The 26,458-nt window shown below is 52.6% G+C and overlaps 1 protein-coding gene across 1 annotated transcript in view; it reads right to left on the bottom strand.

Moving 5' to 3' along the window:
* Window positions 1-26,458, bottom strand: part of COL23A1 (collagen type XXIII alpha 1 chain) — a 318,371-nt gene that overhangs the window by 45,009 nt on the left and 246,904 nt on the right. Inside the window, exons 3-5 of the mRNA XM_023617064.2 lie at window positions 19,682-19,726; window positions 3,376-3,383; window positions 1,847-1,873 (exon numbers count right to left, since the gene is read on the bottom strand). Coding sequence (XP_023472832.2) covers window positions 1,847-1,873; window positions 3,376-3,383; window positions 19,682-19,726 — 80 coding nt within the window. The remainder of the gene's footprint in view (window positions 1-1,846; window positions 1,874-3,375; window positions 3,384-19,681; window positions 19,727-26,458) is intronic.

Raw genomic sequence — 26,458 nt, 5'->3', positions numbered from 1 at the left:
CGCGGGCGGGCGTTGCCCTGCCCTGTGGGCCTCACAGAAGGGACGGCCTGTGGCAGTGCTGGTGCGAGGGTGCTTGGAGGCACAGAGCTGGGCAGGCCAGCTGGCTCCTGGCCCTAGAGGCACGAACGCCCTGAACGGCCAGTGGGCAGGGCTGCCCAGCCGAGAAGACGCCCAGACCCTGTGGCAACAGAGGTGTGCACCCACACCGGGACGGGGACCTCAGGAAAAGGGGCCACCAGCCCAGAGGCAATAGTGGGTTTCTGCAGCTTCCCCGCCCTGTCACCTGGCCCAGCCAGCCTACGTTCCCCAGTGACAAGGAGCTGGAGGGCCAAGGGCACCGGAGCAGCCTGCAAACGGGACCTAACCCCCTCCTTCCCAGGAAGCTCCTGACTTCACACCAGGTGGACACACTGTGTGCACACCCACCCTTAGCACCCCCGCCCCAACATTCACAGAGCCCCATCTCTGGCCCAGGCTCGGCAGCAAGCACCTCACACACCTCACCCTCAGGCTTGCCTCCGCCCCATAACAGCCCCAGTAACCGACCGCTGTTTGCTCCAGGCTGACCTCGCTCCACCTGAACCCCAGCTCCCCTCTTCACAGGCAAGGAAATGGAGACTTCGGGCAGCCGAGGGGCTTGCCCACCGTTTCACAGCCAGTGAGTGGTAAAGATGGGATTTACTCCCCCGGCTGCCCAGCTGTGCACCTGGACTCCTGCCCGTCGCTCACAGAGCCCGCTGGCCACCCCCCCCACCCCGCCTCCCACCTGGGAGGAAAGGCGGGGATGGTGGCTGAGGGAGAAGAGGCCTCTGTGGGAGGGGGATCCCCCGGCAGCTGGTCTGGAGTCCCCTGCCCCTCACCTGGAAGAAATGATTCCCACCATCAGCCAACATCCTCTCTGATGCTCACAGCCAGGGAGAAAGGACTCCGGGGTCACTGTGGGCTCAGAGGAGACAACAACGGGGGAGGAAACCCACTCACTCTGCCACTCCCCTCCCCTTTGGACACTCAGCTAGGAGGCAGCAGCACTGGAGACCAAGCAGGGCCTCCTGACGCTCCACAGCCTCTGGGACGGTGGCTCCTGCAGGACCCTCCCCTCCATCGCTGTGACTCTGACCCTGACACACCTGGCCCTTAGAGAGGCCTCTGAGTCAATGAACATTTTCCTTCCTGCATCTCCCCGGCCTGAAGGCCCAGAGCAAATCTGTCCCCAAGGATGGTGCAGCCAAGCTCTCCTTCCGCCAGGCTCGCCCCTGCTCTGACGCAGCAGGACTTCTGGACGCTACGTCATGGTCCTAACTGATGCGCAGGACTCGGCAACGCACAGCTCCCCCATCCTGCTGCTTACATGGCGCTCACCAAGCCCGTGCTGGGGACCTTGCTTCCAAGAATAAGCTAATTTTTAGGTTTAACTGTAGAAGATCTGAGAAGTGATAACATGAAAAAGGCCAAACTGGACCCAATCAGTCTCCCGTTCCTGAGTGGTAACAGGACACGGTGGGCGGGGCCAGGAGTCCTGTGTCCACTGGCAAGAGGTTGGGGGCCCGCCAGTGTGGAGGACACTCCGCAGTCAAGGGCTGGACGCTGGGCTCGGGCGACACCCTGGGCAGGAAGGGCGGTGCGGGTGGATTCAGACGCCAGGGGGACTCCTGGAAGCCTCTTTGATTTGCCTGCGGCTCTGCACATCCCACCTCTTCACAGAGCTCATGCTAATCCCCTCCACAGAGAGACCAGACCCCAGAGCAGAGGAGGAGGGAGCAGTGCAGACAGGGAAATAAGGGCTCAGAGGAAGGACACCGGCTCGAGAGAAAAGGGCAAAGAGAGCAAAAAATAAATGGCAAATTACCGGGTAGCCATCTCGTCCTGATTGCCCCTGTGGTAATTAATACGTTATTAATAATCAGACTTTCGGCAGAAAACCATATGGCAACACTTAGCACTCACCCGGGCCCCCAGGTCCCCCACTTTCTGCGGGGTTTGCAGTTGATAACTGGCTCCTTCGGTGGGCCTCAGGGCTCTGGCGGGTCTGGGGGACAGAGCACCCATTTCTCGCCTCAAAGGGCCAGGCTGCAGGGCCACCAGGGCACACCCCACGCGTGTCCTCCCCTGTCAGCCGGGACCACGGTGAGAACCCCGTGGGGACACGCTTCCTACATGGGACCTGCTGAGGGGCCTAGAGAGCAGATAGGGGCTTCCTGCTTGTTGCCACTTTGACGGGTGAAGCAAGAAAGACAGCCCTGGGAGGCAGATATAGGGGTGGGGAGTGGGGGCATTGATTGCTACTGGATGCTACTCCGGCCCCACGTGCTCCTGGCCAGTGCCCCACACATCGGCATCTGTCTCAGGTTACAGGTTGTAAATTCTGCATTTGTTTAATACACTTAATAGTTTAACAGCCAAGTTCAAAAAAAAAAAAAATCTCTGCATAGCCCTCTGCATTACACACTTCAGCGAGCTCACACAGGATCGCCTCCCTGTGACAGCCAGGAATGACTCAACAGTGGAAAATTGCTTGTGGCCAACAAATCTACCAATTCTTGCTGGCTCGCTTTTCGGCTCGATGTGGCCCTACATGTAGGGGGAAGCCCAGATTCCAAAGGGTGCCGATCGGGAAATGAATCACTGTGGAAGTCAAAAACGAAACTGCTCATCCGAAAGGAATTCCTTTAGAAGGTTGCTTTTGGCTCAAGCCGACTGTCAATGTGCTTCTTGAATGGATTTGTCTGGACTCATCGGGCTCTGAAAAACTGCCAAGACGAATCAAAGGCAGACTTGTCACATGTCTTGGAGAAGGAAAGGGATTTCCGGGCCCACTGATGATCCCCTGCGTTCAGTGCTGCCTGGGGCTGCCAGCCCCGCCCTCCCCCCTTCTCAAACTCAGTGTCCTCACTGGCCAGCTGTGCTGGGGAGGTCTCAGCTGCCCAACCCAGAGAGGGACACATATTTTGGCAAAGGAGGACAACGGACCCCGGGATCTAGTGATCAAGCCCAACTTATTCCTGGCGTAACTGCCCTTTCTGCCCAAGCACATGAGACAAAAGCATCTGAACAGATCCCTTGTTGCAGGGCACTTGGGAAATCCGGGCACGCTGCTTGCAGTTCTGGGCCAGAGATTTGGTGAGGAGCGGCCAGGCTCGTGGCAGCTCTCTCGGAAGGCAAATGGTCATAAAATGCTTCCCAGGGCAAGTCAAGCCATGGAGTTCTGTGCTTGCATTCATCTACAAATTGAAAAAAGTATGGTCCCTGTCTGGGACAGGGATTTCTTTTTTACAGGACACACCTCTTCAACCAAACATTATTTTCATGGAAGTGCAACAGAGAGAGAACAAAAGGTCTTATCTTTCAGGAGCAGAGAGCATAATCCAGGACACTTACAGGAGGACCTGCAAAACACAAGCAGAGAAGCCTCGTCAGTAGCAAAGTGAGAGAGGGGCCCTTGCCCAGGCCGGCCCCTCCCTCGCACAGCTGCTGCCCACCCATCGTCGCAAGACTTTGATGCCCCAGAGCCAAGTGTCGGGGGGAGAGGGAGCGCCTTTGTCGTTGAGCAGCCGTGGTGGGCCTGGGAATGGAAATGACCATCCCGCATGCATTGGTCCACACATTCATTTCACAAGGCTGCTGCTGGTTCCCGCTTGGGGCTCCCTGTGTTGGGTTTTGTCACCCTGGGTAGGAATGCACCTGTTCCTGCTTGAAGAACAAATCTGGGTGCCCACTGGGGATGGGTTCATTTCTATTGAAGGGGAGAGACTTGAGGGAGAAAACAACTGGGACAGAGGGAAGGACACTCCTAAGGGCACCTAGATGTGTGTGGCTGAGCAGACGTGCGGGGGTGCCCGTGGCCCAGCCCTGGGGTTAGGGGAACCCAGCCTGGGTGTGCACGAGGAAGCTGAAGGGGCCGAGTCTGCAAGCATAGGTGGCAGCTGCAGGAAAGGCTGGTGCAGCACGCTGAGACTCGACCCACGGCAGCTGAAGACTCAGGGAGAACCCGCCAGTGTCCTCACCTTGCGGTTTGCAAAACACAGTGCATATCCATGACTACATCTGGCCTTCTCAGCAGTCTCTGTGAGAGGTATGATGACATACCCATTGACAGAGGACAACAGAGGCTCAGAGGGAAAGAAGTGACTTGTCTAAGGCCACATAATTGGTTAAGGTGGAGCTCATCCCGGAAGGAGGTCGCCCAACTCTCCAACCCTATGCACTTTCCATGCTGCTGTCAACCCAGTAACTCCTCTGCTCCAGCAGAGCCTGGACCTCAGTCTGGAGAGCGAGGCCAACACAGGGAGGTGGCACTCAGCAGTCAGTCGGCCAACACATATTTGTGGATTGCCACCTATGAGCCGGGTGCCTCTGGGGGCCAGTAACGGGACCCAGTGGTGAACGCAAGACGCAAGGTCTCTGACTCAGAATTTCCCTCGGATGGATAGAAACTGAAGAAAACAATCACACAGGGAGAAGCACTGGAAGCTCCCAGCACATAATGAGGGAGCCGAGCCTGGCTGGGCTGACCCAGGCCGGGAGGCTAGGCTGAGTCCAGAGGGTGAGGGATGATTATCTGCCAGGAAGGGGGAGGCAGGAGCACGGCAGAGAGGGGAATGCTCAGAACACGTCAAGAACACTGGGCTTTTGAGGGGCTCTGGGAAGCCCAGCGGGCTGCAGTAGGAGGGGCCCGGGGAGAAGGCAGGGCAGCCAGAGCACAGGGCCTGTTTCCATGTCCTGGCCCAGGGCGGCTTCACTCACAGGGCAGTGGGGGGTCGGCACTGAAGGGTTCTGCATGGAGGAGAAATGTGAAGGAGCAGGAACGGGTGCAGGGACTTGTTGCAGCTGTCCCCGTGTAGGGGACAGCGGCCCAGACTTGGGTGCTGGCAGTGGAGATGGAGAGAAGTGAGGGTCAGGAGACCTGATGGCGAGGACAGACAGGACACACAGGACTTGCTCATCAATTTAATGGCTCGGGGTGGGGGAGGGGTAGGGAGTGCATGGGGCTTACAGGAAGGAGAGAGATGAGACAGATTTCAGGCTTGAAAAACTGATGTATGATGCTGCTAATACTCAAGATGCTACCATGGGAACTATGTGTCCCCTAAGACTACACAAGGGGCGGGCCAGAGCATTGGCCACTCGACATCCGCATGCTGACTCCGCACTTTCTGCCAATGACCTTGCCCCCTGTTTTACAAAGAAAAGAAAAGCCACTGGACAGACTGGCCGTCACCTTTCTGATGCCACCCACACACCCCTGTGTGCACCTGCACCTGGGCCCGGCCTCTCAGTGCCCCTCAGGGGAACTCAGAGGAGCTGACCTGCTGCCACCCTCCCTGCACCTGCCGCACCCACCGCTCCTACTCCACCGGTCAGTGAGGCCCAGCCTCTCAGGAAGATCCCTCCCGACAGCTCTGACAGGGGCTCCAGCACCTCGGACTAAAACACCAACCTTTGCCCCACAGCCCCTCTACTCCCCCCACTAGCCGTGCTCTCTCCCTCACCCACTCTACTCTCACCCTAGTCGTCCTCTCTCCCTCACCCCCTCTACTCTCCCCGGCCGTCCTCTCTCCCTCAGCCCCTCTACTCCCCCCAGCCGTCCTCTCTCCCTCACCCCCCTCTACTCCCCCCGGCCGTCCTCTCTCCCTCACCCCCTCTACTCCCCCCGGCCGTCCTCTCTCCCTCACCCCCTCTACCTGCCCCCCGGCCGTCCTCTCTCCCTCAGCCCCTCTACTCCCCCCAGCCGTCCTCTCTCCCTCAGCCCCTCTACTCCCCCCAGCCGTCCTCTCTCCCTCAGCCCCTCTACTCCCCCCAGCCGTCCTCTCTCCCTCACCCCCCTCTACTCCCCCCGGCCGTCCTCTCTCCCTCACCCTCTCTACTCCCCCCCGGCCGTCCTCTCTCCCTCACCCCCTCTACTCCCCCCGGCCGTCCTCTCTCCCTCAGCCCCTCTTCTCCCCCCAGCCGTCCTCTCTCCCTCACCCCCTCTACCCACCCCCCCGGGCCGTCCTCTCTCCCTCACCCCCTCTACCCCCCCTCCCCGGCCGTCCTCTCTCCCTCACCCCCTCTACTCCCCCCGGCCGTCCTCTCTCCCTCAGCCCCTCTTCTCCCCCCAGCCGTCCTCTCTCCCTCACCCCCTCTACCCACCCCCCCGGGCCGTCCTCTCTCCCTCACCCCCTCTACCCCCCCTCCCCGGCCGTCCTCTCTCCCTCACCCCTTCTACTCCCCCTAGCTGTCCTCTCTCATTCACCCCTTCTACTCCCCCTAGCCGTCCTCTTTCCCTCACCCCTTCTACTCCCCCCAGAGCCGTCCTCTCTCCTCACCCCCCCCATTCCTGCCCTAGCCGTCCTCTCTCCCTTCACCTACACTGATAGACGGGACACCTCCCCTCGCTGCCTCTCTTTCCCATCTTCCACTGTCTGGTGACCCTCGGATTGGATCCCATCCCTGTTGCTCCATCGCAGCGGCTCTCACCACATCTCCAGTGAGCAGAGACCACTCACAAAGCCCAGCAATATTCGTCTCCTGTTCCGACTCTCCGTCCACACTGCAGCTGCGCCCTCCTCTTGAGCACTGTCTTCCTTCGCTTCCTCCCACCGCCCTGCTGTTCAGCTCACTCGGGCTCCTCTCCCCGCCTCGCACGTGAGGCTCCTCAGGGTGCATGTCTAGGCTTTGCTCTCTTCAGGGCTCTGCTCATGGGTGTCCTCTCTCCATCTTCCCTGAGCATCTCACCCGGGCTCATGACTACAGGAGGCAGAGGTGTCCCAAATGTGTATCTGCAGCTGTGACCGCGCCTCGGAAGCCCTGGCTCCCTTTTTGAGCTGCCTACTTGACATTTCCCCTTGAATAATCCCAGGATTCCTCAAGCAAACGTGCACAGCCATGCTCAGGATCTTCTGCCCACACACATGCTCCTCTCCAGTTCCTCGTCACCGTGGATGACATCCCTTTCTACCTGGTTGGTGAACCAGAAAATGATGAGTCCTCCCCAGCCCTCCACATGCTCCCCCGCCCCAGTCTATCGGCACGTCCACTGTTTGTTCCTCTGGAATCTGTTCACTTAGGCCTGTGTCCAATACCACACCCTAATCCACGTTCCCACCATCTCCTGACTTGCAACAGCGTCCTCATGGATCTCCCTTGTCACTCATTCCTCAGACAGTCACTGAGCTCCTACGCTCTGCCAGATGCTGTTCTGGGCACGTGGGGTACATCAGATTCCCAGGAAAATGTGCACCAGGCAGAGGGGACACCCAGTGCACAGATGTCCTGGCTGGAGACCCAGGAGCTGAAACCCACCAGGAATGAGGGGATGCACTTGAGATCAGAGACAGCCTCAAATACACTGACTCATTGCCACTCCAGTCCACTCTGGGGCTAGAGTGTCATTTTCTTTTTTTTTTTTTTAAAGATTTTATTTTTTCCTCTTTCTCCCCAAAGCCCCCCAGTACATAGTTGTATATTCTTCGTTGTGGATCCTTCTAGTTGTGGCATGTGGGACGCTGCCTCAGCGTGGTCTGATGAGCAGTGCCATGTCCGCGCCCAGGATTCGAACCAACGAAACACTGGACCGCCTGCAGCGGAGCGCACGAACTTAACCACTCGGCCACGGGGCCAGCCCCTAGAGTGTCATTTTCAAGATGCAAGTCTGATCAAGGCACTCCTGCCCCACTCCTCACTTTCCCAGTGTTCTCAGGACAAAGCCTCAAATCCGAAGTCCCTTCCAGGCTCTGATCTGCCCCACCCTCCACCCAAGCCCCTCAAACTCGTGGGAAGAGAGCTGCCACTAACAGAGGGTGGTGGGCAGGCTTGTGGTTATCGGGACAAAATCAACTTGGAGCCACGCTCTAGCATGAACCAGGATAAATTCCAAAAGGATCAAAGATTTACATGTTAAAAAAATATATCATAAAAATCCTAGAGGAGAATATGGGAAGATTCCTTTCCAATCATGGAGCGGGGCAGGCTTTTCCAGCTCTAGTTCTAATCCAGAAGCAATAAAATAAGAGTCTGATCCAACCATTTAAAAACAAAAAAGTCCGCGAGGCAGAAAGCACTGTAAGAAAAGTCAAGATCCAGAGTGGGAAGAATATTTCCAACTCACGGCACAAAGGCTAGACACCTGGATGTCAAAATACTCCTACAGACCAACTCAAAACATCAACAGAGCCGGCCCAGTGGCCTACTGGTTAAGTTCGGCACACTCTGCTTCAGTAGCCCAGGTTTGCAGGTTTGGATCCTGGGCGCAGACCTACACCACTTGTCAGCCATGCTGTGGCGGCGTGCCACATACAAAATAGAAGACTGGCACAGATGTTAGCTCAGGGTAAATCTTCCTCAGCAAAAACCCAAAACAAAACAAAATAAACCATCAACAACCTAATAGAAAAATGGTCACAAGATATGAATAGTGAGTTCACAGAAAAGAACATACAAATAGACCTTAAGTGTAAGAAACAAAAGCAAATCCTCATTCATAACAAAAGAAATGAAGGTTAAAACTATAATTGTATCAGATTAGAAGAAAAAGGAAAACATCTGATGACTCACTGTGTGAGGGAAATGAGGACAGTCCCCTCACGCATTGGTCGAGAGAGGATAAAGTGGTACATCCTCTCCAGAGAGTGATTTGGCAATACTAATTAAGATTTAAAGTGCATGTGCCAATGGCCTCAACAGTGATGCTCCTAGAAGTTTATTCTGCAGGCGTGTTTACACATATGTAAAAGGTGTACAAGAATACTCGTTGTGGAACTGGTTCAGATAGCAAAAACGAGAAACAGCACACAAGGAGCTGCTTAAAGAAAAGATGGCATACTCATCTGAATAGAATACTATGCAGCTGTGAAAAAGACTGAAGCAGTTCTGTATGTTCTGATATGAAACAATCTCCAAGGCATATTGCTACATTTTTAAAAAAAGGTGTGCAACAGTATGCTATTATGCAGCCATTTGTGCTAAAAAAAATCTGTGTAAACATGGAACATCTCTGGGTGTGGATACAGGAAGGTGGTCATCAGAGTCGCCTCCAAGTGAGGGAACAGGTGGCAGGAGGACGGGAGTGGCAGGGGGAAGCTGACTTTTCCCCACGGACTCTTTGATGTCCTTGGATACACGTGTGTAGCTGTTCAAGTTGGAAAAGGCAATAAATTTTAACTTAGAAATGGCTGCAGTAAGCTCTGCGTTTTGTCTGGTCCTGCAGCCTTTTCTGCCTTTCCTCACTCTCACCTCCAAGCTCCCCCGAAGGAAGCTCTGCTGGGGATTATCATTCCGAGAGCCTGGGGCCTGGTGTGAGGCCGGCGCGTGGAGATGAGGTAGGAGCTGCCAGGGCTGCACTGGGACCTCGGCCTCCTAGCTTTCCCAACGATCTCACCAACCCCCGCTGCAACCTCGCCAGGTGCATTTTACAGATGAGGAAGCAGGCTCAGAAAGGCTACCTGCCCGGGTCCCGTCCTCTTCTGGTCTGGGCAGAACCCAGGCAGTCTGACCTGGAGCCTAATAAAGGGGCGGAGAAAGACTGTTTTGGCAGAAAGAGCTCTGACATCTCCTGAGCTCCCCCCAAGGTCCTGGGAGGGGGCATGGCATGTCTGAGATCACCCAGCTAGTGAGCGGCAGTGTGGGCTGGAAGCAGGGCTGTGGGACCCCAAGCCCCCAGCACCCACCCCGTCTGCAGGAGGCTGGCCAGAGTGGGAATGGCAGCCTTCCGGAGCGTGATCCTGTTGCTGGTGGGACAGCCACATCTAGCCCATCTGAAAGACCCCACCTCGCTCGGGCCCAGCTGGCACCATGTCACCAGGCCACCATCACTCACATCAGCACCACATCTCAGCCTCCAACCCACCTCCTTCTTCTGGGCACCCCAACCCACCAGCCAGAGAGGCTTCAAAATGCCCACCCCTTCCCAGGGCTTCCGGGTACACGGGGAAGAGTGCAGAAGCTCCCTGCACAGCTCGCCTGTGGGGTCAGTCCCCGTCCTCCTCAGCCACCACACCGCTCCACTTGTGTCTCTCGATTCTCCAAGGGGCCAGCTCTCTTTGGCCTCAGCACGTTCACATCTGCTGTGTCCCTGTGTCGGCCAGCCGTGGCTTCATCACCGCCACCTTGGAAACGCCTTCCACCACCGTGAAATCTGAAGACATCGCCTCCCTCTTGGCCCCCCTTGGTTTCTATCACAGCTCCATGATCTAATTACTAAATCCATTTATTTGTGCAGTGTTTATTGTCTGTCAGCCCCTTTAGCAAGGCAGCCCCCTGAGAGCTGGGGCCCCATCTGCCTGGCCTCCCGCCATCTCCCTGCTGCTGTTCTGCGGGCCTGGCGGGCCGGGCACTGAGCAAACACGCACCGAATGGCTGAGGGGCCAGAAGGGCAGGAGCGCCGAGCCGCCCGGCAGGCTGTCACCTCTTCTGAGCCCTCAGCACCCAGCTTCGGTGTGCGGGGTTTGTGCTGTGGCTGCCACAGCCTCTGGAGAGAGAATCTGCGTCCTGCAGCGAGCTGGAGATGGATGGGTCGCAGGGCTTGGCTGAGGCCGTCCAGGGGTCCCTGCTTAGAAAGTGAGGTGGGCTGCAGAGCCCCCAGCCGACCACGTGGTGGCTCCCCCATGGCCCAGCCCCATTCTGCACACAGATTTCAAACATGTGCTCCAGACATTGGCTGGATCTGCTGACTTTGCCGCCAGGAATGTGGGAGCAATTAGATAAGAGCCAGATGACTTGGGAAATAAATAAAATGGATGTCAGGGAGCAGAGGGTCACAGAGTCTGAGGCCTCTTTAACTGAACTAGTGTGGCCCCACAGGGTTTCCCAAACTGGGAGCCACGCTCCTCACACCTTAAGGTTAGGAGGGCACATGAGCTGCCTGTTGACAGGTCAGCAGGAGTGGGTGGACGGTCTGGGGGCCCACAATGCCCACCCTGAGATCACTTCCTGAGTGTTTCCCAAAAGGAAACTGGAAAAGCAAACTGGGAAGGATATTTCCCACTGGGAGGTGCGCCACCCATACACCAGGCCTTGGTGCCTGAGGCTGCTAGGGTCACTGTCCGTCTCACACCCACACCTGCTCCTCCGTGTTGCGCCTGGACTCCTGACTGCAACTCTGCCTGCACCCTGCTCTTCCCAACACACCCTGGCTCTGACCCAGCTCTCTGCCTCTCCACTCAGGCAGCTCAGGGTATGAGGCCCTGGCTCCTGACCCTTGGAAACCCATCCCACCATGAGGATAGCGATCTCCAGCCATGCTTCTCTGGGGTTTTGCCCAGGGAGGCAGCGTGGGCCAAGGGCTTTTAAACTGAGTTCGCAGGTAGATGGAACAAGGCTTGGAGGTTGGCAAATCCAAAGCCAATAATGAGTTAGTGCGCCCAGCACTTAGCCCAGGCCTCAGGCCCTGGACTTAACTAGGCCAATACTGTCCGGGGGTGTCCAGGCCTCAGAATCCCGGCCTTCCAGCTGAAGAGGTCTGGAGCAAGTGCCTATTCTTTGAGGCAAAGTCTGCTCCTGTGACATGTTGGGAGTGACCATCGCTGCTGCTCTGCCAATCTTTTTCTTCTTCTTCTCCCCAAACCCCTAGTACATAGTTGTACATTCTGGTTGTAGGTCCTTCTAGTTCTTCTCTGTGGGATGCTGCCTCAGCATGGCTTGATGAGCGGTGCCATGTCTGTGCCCAGGATCCAAACTGGCAAACCCCAGGCTGCCAAAGTGGAGTGTGCGAACTTAACCACCATGCCACTGGGCGGACCCATGTCTCTCTTTTAACATAGGTATTTACAGCTGTAAATTTCCCTCTAGGCACTACCTTATCTACATTCCATCACTTTTGGTATGTTGTGTTTTCACTTTCATTCATATCCAAGTTTTTTTGATTTCCCTTGTGACTTATTCTTTGAGTCATTGGTTATTTAGAAGTGTAAAGTTTAATTTCTCTGTATTCGTAAATTTCTCAAATTTCCTTTTCTTACTGATTTCTAATTTGAGTTCTTTGTGATCGAATGACATATTTTATATAATTTCAATCCTTTTAAATTTATTGAGGCTTGTTTTACAGTTAAAACGTCATCCACACTGAAGAATGTTCCATATTCACTTGAAAAGCATGTGTATTCTGCTGTTGTTTACTGGAATATTCCATAGCTGTCTGCGAAGTCGAGTTGATTTATAGTGTTGTTCAGGTCTTCTTTTGTTGTTTCTTCTATTTCTTTGCTGTTTTTTGCCTATTTGTCCTATCCATTATCAAAAGTGGGGTATTGAGGTCTCCAACAATTATTGTTCAGCATCTATTTCTCCCTTTAATTATCAGTTTTTGCTTCACGTATTTTGGGGCTCTGTTGTTAGGTGCATTTAAGTTTATAATTGTTACGTATTCTTTCATTGTTACAAAGTGTCCTTCTTTGTCTCTAGTAACAATTTTTGTCTTAAAGTCTATTTTGTCTGCTATTAGTATAGCCATTTTAGCTCTCTTTTAGTTATTGTTTGCATGATATATCTTTATTTTCAACCCACTGTATTTTCGAGTCTAAAGTTTGTCTCTTATAGATAGCGTATAGTTGGATCATGCTTTCTTTTTCGCTTGAGGAAGATTGTTGCTGAGCTAACATCTGTATCAATCCTCCTCTATTCTATGTGGGATGCTGCCACAGTGTTGCTTGATGAGCAGTGCTAGGTCCGTGCCTGGGATGTAAACCCCAGGCCTCTGAAGTGGAGCACATGAACCCAACCACTACGCCACCAGGCTGGCCTGGATCATATTTTTTAAAAAATATAATTAAAAAATTTAAAATTGTGGGGCCTGGCCCGGTGGTGCAGCGGTTAAGTTCGCACGTTCGGATTCTCGGCAGCCCGGGGTTTGCTGGTTCGGATCCTGGGTGTGGACATGGCCCCGCTTGGCACGCCATGCTGTGGTAGGCATCCCACATATAAAGTAGAGGAAGATGAGCACGATGTTAGCTCAGGACCAGGCTTCCTCAGCAAAAAGAGGAGGATTGGCAGTAGTTAGCTCACGGCTAAACTTCCTCAAAAAAAAATAAAAAATTTAAAATTGTGTCAATACACACATAACATAAAACTTATGATCTTAAACATTTTAAGTGTACAGTTTAGCAGTGTTAAGTATATTCACATTGTTATGCATTTAATCTCCAGAACTTTTCCATTTTGAAAAAATGAAACTCTGTACCCCTTAAATAATAAGCCCTCATTCCTCCTTCCCCCAGGTCCTAGCAACCACCATTCTACTTCCTGTTTCTATGAGTTTCAGTATTCTAGCTACCTCAATAAGTGAAATCATACAGTATTTGTCTTTCTCTGGCTGGCTTATTTCACTTAGCCTAATGTCCTCAAGGTCAATCCATGTTGTAGCACGTGTCAGAATTTCCTTCCTTTTTAAGGCTGAATAATATTTCATTGTATGTAAATACCACATTTTGTTTTCATCCATTGAATTCATCCATTGATGGACATTTGGGTTGCTTCTACCTTTTGGCTATTGTGAATAGCGCTGGTATAAAATTTTTGTTTGAGACCCTAATTTCAATTCTTTTGGATATGTACCCAGAAGTGGTATTGCTGGATCATATGGTAATTCTATTTTTAATTGTTTGAGGAACCACCATACGATTTTCCAGTGTGGCTGCATTGTTTTACATTTCCACTAACAGTTTATAAGGGTTCCAACTTCTCCACATCCCTTCCAATAGCTGTTATTTTCTGATTTTTTTCAACAGTAGCCATCTTAACAGGTGTGAGGTGATATTTCACTGTGGTTTTGCTTTTCACTTCTCTAATGATTAATAATGTTGAGTGTCTTTTGGATCATGTTATTTCTTTCTTTCTATCAATTCTGTCAATCTGTATTTGATTGGAGTGTTTAATCCACTTATATTTAGTGTAATTGCTCATAAGGTAGGATTTAAGTGTGTCAATTTGCTATTTAATTTCTAGATGTCTCATGTCTTTTTTGTTCCTCTCTTACTCCACTACTCCTTGTTTTCTATTAAATAGATATTTTCTAGTGTACCATTTTAGTTCCTTTGTTTCTTTTACTCTATTTTTTGGAGTTATTTTCTTAGGGGTTCCCCTGGGGATTATAATTAACATCTTAATTTAAAATAATCTTGTTTGGATTTAAAAGAATTTACTTTAAATTGTACACAAGTACTTTGCTCCAATATAGCTCTGGGTTTTTGTCTTTTTTTAAGATTGGCACCTGAGCTAACATCTGTTGCCAATCTTCTTCTTCTTTTTTCTTTTGTTCTTTCTTCTTCTTCTCCCCAAAGCCCCCCAGTATATACTTGTGTATTCTAGCTGTATGTCCTTCTGGCTCTGCTATGTGGGATGCTGCCTCAGCATGGCCTTATAAGCGGTGCCACGTCCGTGCCCAGGATCCGAACCAGAGAAACCCTGGGCTGCTGAAGCGGAGCTCACAAACTTAACCACTCGGCCATGGGGCTGGCCCCTAGCTGTTTTTTTAATCTCCTTCTTTGTACTATTTATTGTCATAAAGTCACTGCTTTATCCATTATAAACTCATCAACACAGTTTTCTCATTACTGCGTTAGGCAATTGTCTTTTCAATCATAGTAGAGAGAAGAGTTACAAATAAAAATACATTGATACTATCTTTCATATTTACCTCTGTAGTCACCTTCACTGAAGCTCTTTATTTCTCTGTGCACTTAAATTACTGTCTAATGTCCTTTCATTTCAGACTGAAGGAATCCCTTTAGTATTTCTTGTAGGTCAGGTCTTACAGTGATGAATTCTCTCCATTTTTGTTTATCTGGGGATGTCTTAATTTTCCCTTCATTTTTCAAGGACAGTTTTGCTAGCTATAGATTTCCTTGTTGACAGTTTTCTTCCCTTCATCACTTTGGATATATCATCCCGCTGCCTTTTGGTTTTCATGGTTTCTGATGAGAAATAAGCTGTCAATCTTACTGAGGGTCCCTTTTCTATGATGATCATTATTCTCTTGCTGCTTTCAAGAGTCTCTTTTCATTTTTCACTTTTGGCAATGTGGCTATGATGTGCTTAGGTGTCAGTCTCTTTGACTTTGTCCTTTTTGGAGATTGGTGAGCTTCTTGGATGTGTAGATTAAAATTTTTCTTTAAATTTGGGAAGGTTTTGGCCACTATCTCTTTGTACATTTCTCCTTCTCTTCCTTCTGCCCTCCTGGGCCACATTGTGTGTATGTTGGCACACTTGATAGTGCTCCCCAGGTCTTTGAGACTCTGTTCATTTTCCTTCATTCTCTTTTCTTTCTTCCTTAGACTGGATAATTGCAATTGACCTATCTTCAAGTTTGCTAATTCTTTCTTCTGCCAGCCCAAATCTACTGGTGTGCCCCTTTAGTGAATTTTTCACTTCAGTTGTTATCCTTTCTAGCTCCAGAATTTCTATTTGGTTCTTTTTAAATATTTTTATCTCTCTACTGATACTCTCCATTTGGTGACATATAATTCTTGTGCTTCCCTTTAGTTCTTTAGCTTCGGCTTCCTTTAGTTCTTTGAACATACTCAAAACAGCAAATATAAAATCTTTGCCTAGTAAGTCCACCTGGGCAGTTTCTATTGACTGCTTTTTCCCCTTTTTTATTGCCATACTTTCTTACATCTTTGTGTATCTCACAATTTTTTGTTAAAGACTGGGCATTTAAAGTAATTTCATGTGGTCACTATGGAAATTAGATTTTGCTCCTCGTTTTCAGGATTTGTTGTTGTTTTTGTTACTGCTGCTCTTCGTTTGTTTACAGGCTTTCCTGGACTAATTCTCTAAAGCATGTCTTCTTTGTCATGTGCAGCTACTGAATTCTCTGCTGGGTTCGCTTAATGGTCAGCCTAGGCAGAGTCTCCTTTAACCCCTTGATCAACGAGCCTCCCGCGCTGTGCTGAGGGCCCCTGTGTATGTTGGAGCACAGCTTCAGTGCTCGGCCAGGCTGCATCTCTGCTGTCGCCTTTGTTGCCCTGCTTGAGCAGACCAGCCAGAGGTGAGAGACTGAAGCCTTTCCTGGACACGCACAGAGCCCTGCACATCCATGTGCCTTTTAGATCCCCGGGAACATGCTGGAGCTTTTCAAAGCCCCCTTGGACAGCTCATCCCTTAGATTTTCATTTAAGTTTTTGCTTGCTCCCACTGGTATCACCACCACAGGCAGTTGCAATGTTAAACCATTGTTGCCGGGCGTTTTTAGCAAGCTCTCTGGAGATGAGAGTGAGCGGGCTCTGCGTCAGGTCAAATAAAGACAAGTCACGTGCACGCTCTTTTCCAGGGAGCTGCCTGACGGTCAAACAGTGGCAATTCTCTGAGAATGAGCACTTGGGAGCTTCAATCCTCCAGTGGCTGCTACTTTTCACAGGTACTGTGATTGCAAGGCTGATGGTTTTTAAGGGTACTACGGGGCTCAGGAGATGGGCAGGTTAAAATACTACAGATCTCACTGTTTTTTAGCAAGATTCATATGTTTTTCTTGAATAAACGTTTCTTGGGTTGTTGCAAGTCTTTCATTAATCTCCGTGGTCCTGAAAAGGTAGATTTTTCCTAGTCTTCTTGCTGCTTTTATGGAGGAGTGGATTTTCAGAGGTCCTTACTCCACCATTCCAGAAGTGCTTCTTCCACTGCATTTTCAGAAAGGGTGTCTTGGAGCCGGGGTGGATAGAACACTTAGCACTGAGGCTGCTGGTCTAGGGCTGCAGCTGTGGAGGGCTGGCGGGCACCTCTGTCTGTCTCTGCAGGTTTGGCACAGGCATCAGCCACGCAGCATGTGAGCACCTCATCCTTGTCTCTTCCCACCTCCTAAGCCTCACCCTGCATTTGCCCACCAGTCTCTCTCTCTCTCCCTCCTCCCTTTCCTCCCCTCTTCCTGTCAGCAAGCAGTGATTGACTGTCTCCTGAGGGCCTGGGGCCCAGCCCCTGCCCTGAGAGGACAGTGCTCTGGTGGAGAAGGACAAGTCTGCAGAGGAGACCGCCACAGCCAGGCGCGGGAAGCGTGGGCACAGAGGGAGGCTGGGGGAGGTGAGGAGAGTGACGAACACCCTCGGGGAAAGGAGGTTCTAGAAGGGGAAAGGATCCTGCCTAAGTTTCCCAGAAAGAGGACACCAGAGTCCAAGGGCAGTGCTGGGCTTCCCTAGCTGAGAAGTAGGCCGGGGGAGGTGAGAAATCCATTCCATTACAGTGGAGATGCATAAAAATTGCAGGGCCACGGAGGCGTCTTCCAGGCAAAGGCTCCCACTGGGAGTGAGAGAGGACCTCTCCCCAAGGCGGGCGGGTCAGCTCTGCAGCAGGAAGGCGTCTCAGCCAGACACTGTCCCACTGGCAAAAAGAGGCTTTCTCCCTGGGGCACAGGAGAAGCTCTGGTTTGTACAATGGAAGGCGTCAGAGCCAGGATGTCCATGGCTGTGAAACTATCTTGAAATAAACACGAGGCCTGGCCAAAGCTAATCAGAGAGGGACATCTGCTCTGTGCCGCTCACAGTTCTCTGACAGGCAGAGAATCAGGACACGGCTGGGAAAGGCCAGCGAAGGGAGGAGGTGCTGCTCACCCTGTGCTGGCAGCTGACCTTAGATAAGGCCCTTCTTCCCTTGCAGCCTCAGTTTCCTTATCTGCAAAATGGAGATAATTACATATTCATATCTTTGCAGGGCTCTGTGAGGATCCCATGAGATGAAGGACCTGAAAAGACCCGGCGCAGTGTCAGGGGTCCTGTAAGTCCTTGTCTTTCTTTGACTTTTAGATTCTTGTAAACTGGAGTCATAATTTGAATGGGTTTTTGAGTAAGTTGAATAATATTATACTTTGTCCTAAAAAAAAGTCACTATCTAGTTCTTATCTCCTTCTAAAAAGGATGTCGGGAGCTTACAATAAAGGGCAGTAAAAGCTTTTACGAGGACAGAAAGGAGAACTGAGTGGTGACATGTGCATTTGGCGGGCTGGTGGTGTGGGGTCGGGTGCTGATGATTACGCACAAAATCCATGGCAATCAAACACAAAACAGCCTTCAGCTCCTAGAAGTCAAAGCCAACTGAGAACCATAAAGGGCGCTTCCTACCACTGAACTCGAGGGTGTTTATCTGGAGGGCCTCTTCATGACGAACCAGAGGAGGCAAGCATGCAGCACAACAGGGGTGAGAAGCCCATGCCCAGAGCCAGGGAGGAGTCTGAGGTTGAGAGAGAACCAGCCCTGCTCTCCCTGGGCCCAACTGGCCTGAGGTCCTGATGGTGGGCCCCTCTGGCATGACCACCATGCCCTCCTTGTGGAGTTGCTTAGGGGCTGAGCATGCGTGCACTCATTCATTCATTCATTCACTGTTCTGTGCATTACGTTCCCGGGGCCTGCTCTGTGTGATAGCCCCAGACAGGGAGGTTAGAGCAGGCTTTTTGGAGGAGATGCTTGAGCTAGACTTGAAGGACAAAGAGTAATGAACTTGGGGTAAGAGTCCAGGTAGAGAAGAAGACATCTGTGCAGGGGAGGACGTAAGGGTGCAGGGTTAGAGTGGGAGGGCCCTGGACACCCATGGCGAGGCTGGAGGTGGGGGACATGGTATGAGGAGTGGTGAGGACAGAGAAGGGGGCATGGTCCAAGACACAACGAGGAGGAGACTCACTGGGACTTGGCGTGGGCACGGTGAAGGGAGGGATGGAGGATGATGCCCAGGTGTCTGCACGGGGGAGCGGGTGGCCAGAGGCGACCTCCCTGCGATGGGGAGCTGGAGGAGAGCAGGTTGGGGGAGGTGCTGGGTTCAGTAGTGCAATGTCCAACCTCTGAGCCCAGAGGAGGCCACTTGGCTGGAGGCAGGGAGGGGGGCGTTGTCAGAATCACGGGGGAGCTGAAGCCACAAGGGTGGGAGAAAGGAGAGAAGGGTCAAGGGCAGATTCATTTAAGAGGCAGCTGGGGTCCTACAGAAAAGGCAAAGAAGCAGGGATCAGAGACGTGGGAGGAAACGCAGGCCAGAGCTTGGCTGGGAATACCGAGGGGAGTGGCCAACAGCGCGGGTCAAGGAAGATAAAGACAGAAAGTGTCTCCTCCATGAGGAGGCCAGCCGTAACTTTGGCCAACATGATGTCAGTGGAGTGACAGCAAAAAGAGACTGGAGGGGCTGGGTTGAAGGGGAGGCAAGGTGGAGGAGCTGGGGTCGGGGCAGGTGTGTGGACGCCTCTTAGGGAAGCTTCCCGGAGAGTCGGGGCAGGGGATGTACAGACGGAGCGCATTTGGGTGGAACGAAGATGGCAGGAGGGAGAGTGGCGCCAACTCCAGGTGAGTCTGCAGCCATACGGGAGGGAGCGAACAGTCTCTGGTGGCTCTGCCAAGGGAAGGACAGGCCAACTCTGGCGACACCAGAGAAGTGTCACGTTGTGTTGAGGGACCCGTGGTAGAGACTGTGGGCGGGGGAATCACCATCAATTCCCAGAGAGAGAGGAGGCTGTTTCAGGTGGGAGACCAGGCAGTGACCTTCCAGGCTGACAGTGAGGTTCGGGGGGTGGCCAAGGGCAGAGAGGCGACTGCCACTGGAATTGTGGATGTCAGGAAGCGAAGAAGGGCAGTTCTGGGCACTGTGGCTCCAGGGACAGCGGTTGGAATTGGAAGGGAGAGGAAGACTGGCCTGGGGAGGAGGGTCCTGCGTTATGGGGTGGTACAGGGACTGGCACCCCCAGCCAGGCCCCAGGTCAAGGGCAGACTTCCAGGCTTAGGTTTAGGAACTGAGAAAACCTGGGACTCACCAGGATCGCCTCTTCTTCCAGGCTTGCCACGCCGTCCAGGGGGGCCTAGACAGGAAACAAGGATAGGCGCGTTGAGAAGGGGAGCCAGTGGGCTTGGGCGCAGCCTGCCTGCTGTCGGCCCCCCACCCAGCACAGCATCCTGGGGGCAGCCTGCTCACCACCCCGCTGGCTAGAGGAGGGGAGAGGCATGGGGAGAAACCCCGTCTCCTGCCCTCCCTCGCCCCTGCTCCTCTGCATTCTCCCCTCACTCACTCATTCAGTTACTCCATTATCTGCTCACTTCTTCATTCACGAGTGCTTCCCCAATCAAAAAGATTCACTACCTGGAAACTCTTGAGGCAGAAGAGTTTGCAGCTGAGAAGCTTCAGATTTATGAGAAAAATAAGGCTGAGGGCAGGAGTTATCTTATGAAAGCCCTGACAAAAGCTTTTTAATAGTCACTGAACTAAAACAACGGAGAGAACACACCACACGAAGACACTCTGAGGGCATTTCAAAGGCACATCCTGTCCATCTACCGCCTTCCTTCCTTGCTGGGCCTCCAGCCCCTCCCGTCCGCGCTCGAGGGAGCCCTTCCGGGTGTCCCATGCACGGTTTACTGCAGCCGGCGAGCATGCCAACGCACGCTCTTTCAGGGTCTAGTCCTCTGTGCACAGGTTTGGAGCCTTTCTGAATTTACGACGCAGACCTCCTGCCTCTGCCTATGTCAGTCCCCAAGACCACATGACTGTGATGCTGGAGGAGGGGGCCTGGGCCCAGCGCACAGCTCACCTCACCCACCCCCGGAGGGGAGGGCCAGAGCCAGCCAGCACTCCCTGGTCCCACCCTCACGTCCTGGGGCCTCTCCTGGAGCTCCCTGCAAACATCCCTGATGCCCCTCCGTCTTCCGCCCTGCCCCCCTCCCCGCCCCCCCAGGTTCCACACCTTCTTAGTTGAACTGTCCCCGATTCTCCTTTCCCTTTTCTCAGGTGCCAGAGGAAAAGGTCTGCGAAGTGAAGTTGTGTGTCCTGGATTGCGATGGCACCTCCCCCTCCCTCGTGCCCCCCAGGGTCGGTTGGGCCCTGGGGCAGGAGAGCCCCAGGCTGTGACTATTGCAAGGCACTGCTCTTTCCTGTGAAAGACAATCTCAAAACCCCTCAAAATCCCAAGGACGACCGCAGAGGAGAGGCAGAGACTGGCCATGACTCATGTCCAAGGCAGGATGTTTACTGAAAACTTCGTGTGATGTGTGTTTCCCTTTTTCCTTCTTGTGAGGCCCAGCTGTGCGCCCCTGGCCCAGGGACCAGGAGAGAGCAGAAAAGCTGCAGCAGCCCCGGGGGAGCGGTGCATTTGTTAAGGAGGGGTCCTGGATGGAGAGGACGGAGGGCCTTTGAGAAAAAGAGAGAGAAGAGATTTGCCAGGATGGGGAGGGCCCTCTGCGCGGGGCCAGACCCTGACACCTGTGCAGGCCAGGGGATGAGGCGATGATGAATTTCTGCTCTGTGGACTGGGGTCTCCAGCTGAGGACAGTTAAACGAAATTTTAAAAGGAGAAACACGCTATTTCTTGCATTCCTGAATTTGTTATTAAAATTGTTTTTAATTGCGCTCAAAAACACATAACACAAAATTTACCATAGTAGCCAATTTTTAATTAATTAATTAATTAATTAATTAATTTTTTGGTGAGGAAGATTGGCCCTGAGCTAACATCTGTGCCCATCTTCCTCTATTTTGTATGTTTTCCATAGTGTCTATACCACTTTACATTTCTACCAACAGTGCACAAAGGTTTCAATTTCTCCACACTCTCCCCCACACTTTTTATTTTCTGGTTTTTTTTTATGGTGGTCATCACAATGGGTATGAGGCTATATTTCACCATGATTTGGATTTGCATTTCCTTCATAATTAGAGATGCTGAGCATCTTTTCATATACCTGTTGGCCATTTGTATATCTTCTTTGGAGAAATGTCTATTCAAGTACTTTGTTCATTTTTTAATTGGATTTTTGTCATTGTTGAGTTATAGGCGTTCTTTATATATTCTGGATATTAACCCCTTATCAGGTACATGGTTTGCAAACATTTTCCCCCACTCTGTAGGTTGCCTTTTTACTCTGTTGATTGTTTCCTCTACTGCACAGAAGTTAAGTCTGATGTATTCCAGTTTGTCTATTTTTACTTTTGTTGCTTTTTTAACCCTTTGTGTTAATTTTTGTACATGGTGTAAAGCAAGGGTCCAACTTCATTCTTTTGCACATGGATGTCCAGTCTCCCCAGTATCATTGGTTGAAGAGGCTGTCCTTTCCCCATTGTGTAGCCTTGGCGCCTTGTCGAAGATCACTTGACCACGTAAGTGATGCACACCTGAGCTCTGAGAGCAGAAATTCGCAGCAGTCACACAGCCCTTGATTTTCCCTGAGACCAGACACAGACCTTGAGTTTCATGCCGGCATCACCTGGGGCGTGTTGACTTGGTAAGGCCGAGATTCTGATCGCATAGCAGACAATAGCTCCTCCGACTGGGGAGGCATTTATAGCCTAGGGAGCACCTCCAGGTCCACAAGCTCAGCTGAGGCCTCTGACACCCATGCTTCTTGGCTAGTGGTCAACCTGACATCTCCACATGGGTGTCCCACCAACACCTCAGGCCCTTCATGGCCAAAGCACACGTCCTGATCTCCTCCCCAGCTCCTGTGGGCTGACAGAGCCTGGGAGCACTGGTGTCCAGCGTTTTCTCCCCTCTGGGCAAGTTGGTCTTCAGGGTGAGCAAGGGTATGGGAACAGGAATCCACTGGCACACACGGCATGACGCTTCCCTGGTGGTAGGAGGAAAAAGGCCCAGCTTTCACTCATGAGGCCAGTGTGCCAGTCCCTGGCGTCTAGGCTTCCACCAGGCCACAGAAACCTGTGATCGGCTCGGCAAGGCGACTTGTCCTGGGCCCCAGGCTGAGGCGTGAGGTAAGGCAGGAGTGGCCCATGTGTGGGAGAGTCAGCCAGGATCTTCCTGGATCTGAAAGCTAAAGCAGCACCACGGGTTTCTGATGGTCACTGCTGGGTATGACTGTGAAACTCTCCATCTGCGTAACTCAAGCCAGACGAGGACACTCGCCTCCGCTGAGGTAGCTGAACTAATGGATTCGTCTGGGTGGTTCTGCTGGGCGGTGCGGTTAGGCAGACGGCCCAGTGAGGAGGGCTGCTAGCCGGGCGGGCAGCTGCCCAGCAGGGTGGGCTGCCCTGCCTCCCAGGGCCTTTGGGGAAGCTCCTAGCAGGCATGGAGTTGGGGGGGGGGCCGAGTGTTGCAGAGCGCCCAGGGCCTGTGGGGCTGCAGGCCTGGCAGGCTGGACAGGACTCCCAGCCGAAAGGGCCTAAGTAGAGAAAGAACGAGGCTGCTGCTCACAAGCCCTGTCCAGGGCCAACCCAAACCGGATCCTGGAGGCTTCTGTGTGAACAGCGCACAAACTGACAACTGGGCAACCCTTTTTTCTGAGATTCAACACGTCCCAACCCCAGGTCATCTCCCAATCCCCCTGTGCTGTCCTGCAGGGTTCCCTTCTCGCCTAAGCGCAGGCAGCACCGGTACCCATGCAGCCAAGCCAGAAACCACCTGGGAGTCGCCCTGCGGCTTCTTCCTGCCTGTCCTGGCCCACCAGACCCCTTCCTCCTCGGCATCAGCAAACACTCCCCCAGGCCCGGTCTCTCCTCTACCATCCACCCTTCTGCCATGCCTGATTTCTCCCGCTCCTAACACAGGGCGGTCCACTGAAGTGTGTGGTCTGCATCCCACGCAGCTGTGTGATCCCAGCTCCCAGCATGGGGCAGGACCCGGCGTCACTGTTGAGGGAAGGAAGAAGGAGGGAGGGAATGGATGGGCAAGGAAGCCTAAGGTCCTCCACACCATTTCCTGGCATTCTCTTTAAAACGCTGTCAGATTTAACAAGATCCACGGCTTAGAGGAGACAGAGGACTTACTGTATGGTCCAGCTGTCCCACTTCTGGGTATTCATGCAAAGAACACGAAAATACTCACTCGAAAAGGTATATGAACCCCTATGTTCATTGCAGCATTATTCACAATAGCCAAGACATGGAAACAAGCTAAGTGCCCATCAATGGATGATTGGATAAAGAAGATGGGTATATACACAATGGGATGCTACTCAACCATATAAAAAGATGAAATCTTGCCATTTGCAACAAGACGGATGGACCTTGAGGGTATTATGCTAAGTGAAATAAGTCAGACAGAAAAAGACAAACACCATATGATTTCACTCGTATGTGGAAGATAAACTAACACACAGACAAAGAGAACAAATTGCTGGTTACCAGAGGGGACGTGGGAGGCGGGAGGGCAAAAGGGGCAAAAGGGCACGTGTGTGCGGTGCCGGATGGCAATTAGACTTCGGGTGGTGAACACGATGCAGTCTACACAGAAATGGAAATATGATGATGTACACCTGAAATTTATATAATGTCATAAATCAATGTTACCTCAATTAAAAAAAATAGACTGTTAAATCTAACAAGATTCATGGCTTAGAAGAGATGCAGGACTACCTGGTGTGAGGGGCACAGGCTGTTGAGATGGGGGGGCGCTTTCTGCCCCCCTTCTCCCCGACGAGGAAGGTTGAGGCCTTGGGGGAGGGCAAGTGGCAGAGCCGAGCTCCTAGCTGACGGCTGGGCTCCCTGTCCGCTGCTTTTGCAAACAGAGAGGCCAGTCCCACGTGAGGCCTGGACGGTAGAACCTGCTGTGGGAGAGGCAGGAAGGACGGCCCGTTGCAAGTTTCCAGACCATCAAACATGGAGGGCTGGCCACGGGCAGCAACCTTGGTTCAGCACCTCCTGGGGGCCAGGCCAGCTACTCAGCCAGCGAGCATGAACTCGCGGGTCTCCTGCTGCTCATCCAATGAGCTCCTCCATTCCCCTGACAGACACCTTTGAAGGAGGTGCTGGTGTCCCTTGTACAGAGGAGAACTCTGAAGCTAAGGGAGGTGAAAAGACTTGCCTAAGGCCACGCAGTTTGTGGTTCTTAAGGTGCAAGGACAGTTGTGCCGACTGCTGAACCACCGGGCAGGTAGCCTTGAGGACGGGAGAGGTGGTCCCCCTGGGGCAGGCAGCAGAACAGACTGGGGCTGCGCCCCCCACCCCCCGCAGGCTGGCTCTGCCCCTGGGCACGTGGGCCAGGCCTGCAGCACATTGCCCCGCCTCCCAGGAATAGCCGGACCAGCTGGCTGCAGCTAAGTGTTTCTCCTAAGAAGCAAAACCAGGCCCAGCGGTTTGCCCCAGACCTTTCTCCTTGCTGGTTTTCTTTCCCTTCCTTTCTTCAGTGGAAGAGTGTCTCCCACTGCCGGCATAGACTCTGACACTCAGGTGGTCCTGGAAGGCACCTGGGAGTCTGTCTTGATCAACCTTCTCACGTTCAGATGGGGCAACAGGCTGCAAGGGAGAGGACAGGTCTTGCCCAAGGATGCTGCTGGATAAACTCCCAGTTGGAGAGTCTGCGGGTGATGGAGACCAGCTCTGGCCATTCTCCCACCTCTGTGTGGGACCCACACGGCTCTGGGTCAGGGACTGGCAGCTGTGGGGACCCTGGGGTTTCACAGTGGGTGCTGCCTTAGTGGCATCTGTGAAGCTTCCTTCCAGAGGCTGTGGGCAACAGATACCAACAAGGTGTCTGGCGCAGGAGGGGAAAAGACATGACTAATATGGAAGCCGTTTACCCTGAGTGAGTGATTCAACCTCTCTGTGCGTTAGGTTCCCAACCCACAGGGATAAAAGTTCAGGGGTGGTAGCAACTACACCTGCCTTGTGGAACTGCTAAACAGATGAGCTGGCAGCAGACACAGCAACTTGAGGGCACACAAGTGGGGCCTATTTGGGACCTCAAGAGATAACTGGCTGGAGGGGCCTCTGGGCCATCAGAATCTGGGTCCCTGATGTAAGCGGGTTCTTCCGTGCCCACGGGCGGTGGGTCTGAGAGAGCAGCTACACTGCAGCAACTTTTCAGGCAGGGTTTGAGTCCAGATGCTGATCGACCCTTGATTACACCCTGACCTTGAGCCCACAAGGCAAGGCCAGTCTGGGGCTTTCCATGTCCCTAATTGCCACCATGTCTGCCTGTGGACCTGGGGACCAGGATGCAGAGGCCGAGTGGTCTGGGAATGGGAGTTCTCAAAGAAATCCTGAGGTTTCAGGCATAGCACGGCTGGCAAGGGCCCCAGCTTGCTGCTAAATGCTCAGCATGCCTGTGACAGCCATGTGCACACAAGATCACTCCAGGGAGGATGGGCATTTTCTCGAGCACATTTAGAGGCCAGACAGAATGGAACCATTTCTAACTCATAAAAACCTCCTCTCTGGTTGGGCTGGAGAACTCACGCCACTGACCAACTACAGGGTGGTGGCCCCAAACCCCAAGGCTCCGTTGGACACCTGGTCTGGCAATGCCCGCCTTATCACTGTCCTCTTACAGGCCTAAGGCCACCCCACCCCAGCCAGGTGAATGGATGAGCAAAATGAAGCATATACATACAACGGAATATTATTCAGCCTTAAAAAAGAAGGACGTTCTGACACATGCTACAGCTTGAATGAACCTTGAGGACATTATACTAAGTAAAATAAGCCAGGCACAAAAGGACACATACTGTAGGATTATACTTATATGAGGTCCCTGGAGTAGTCAGATTCAGAGACAGAAAGTAGCAGGGGGTTTGCCAGGGCCGGCCGGGGGCTGGGAAGTCAATGTTTAATGGGTATAGAGTTTCAGTTTTGCAAGATGAAAAAAGTTCTA

Source organism: Equus caballus, chromosome 14 (genome assembly GCF_041296265.1).
Source record: "Equus caballus isolate H_3958 breed thoroughbred chromosome 14, TB-T2T, whole genome shotgun sequence".
NCBI lineage: Eukaryota > Metazoa > Chordata > Mammalia > Perissodactyla > Equidae > Equus > Equus caballus.
This window is presented reverse-complemented; position numbering and strand designations above follow the sequence as displayed.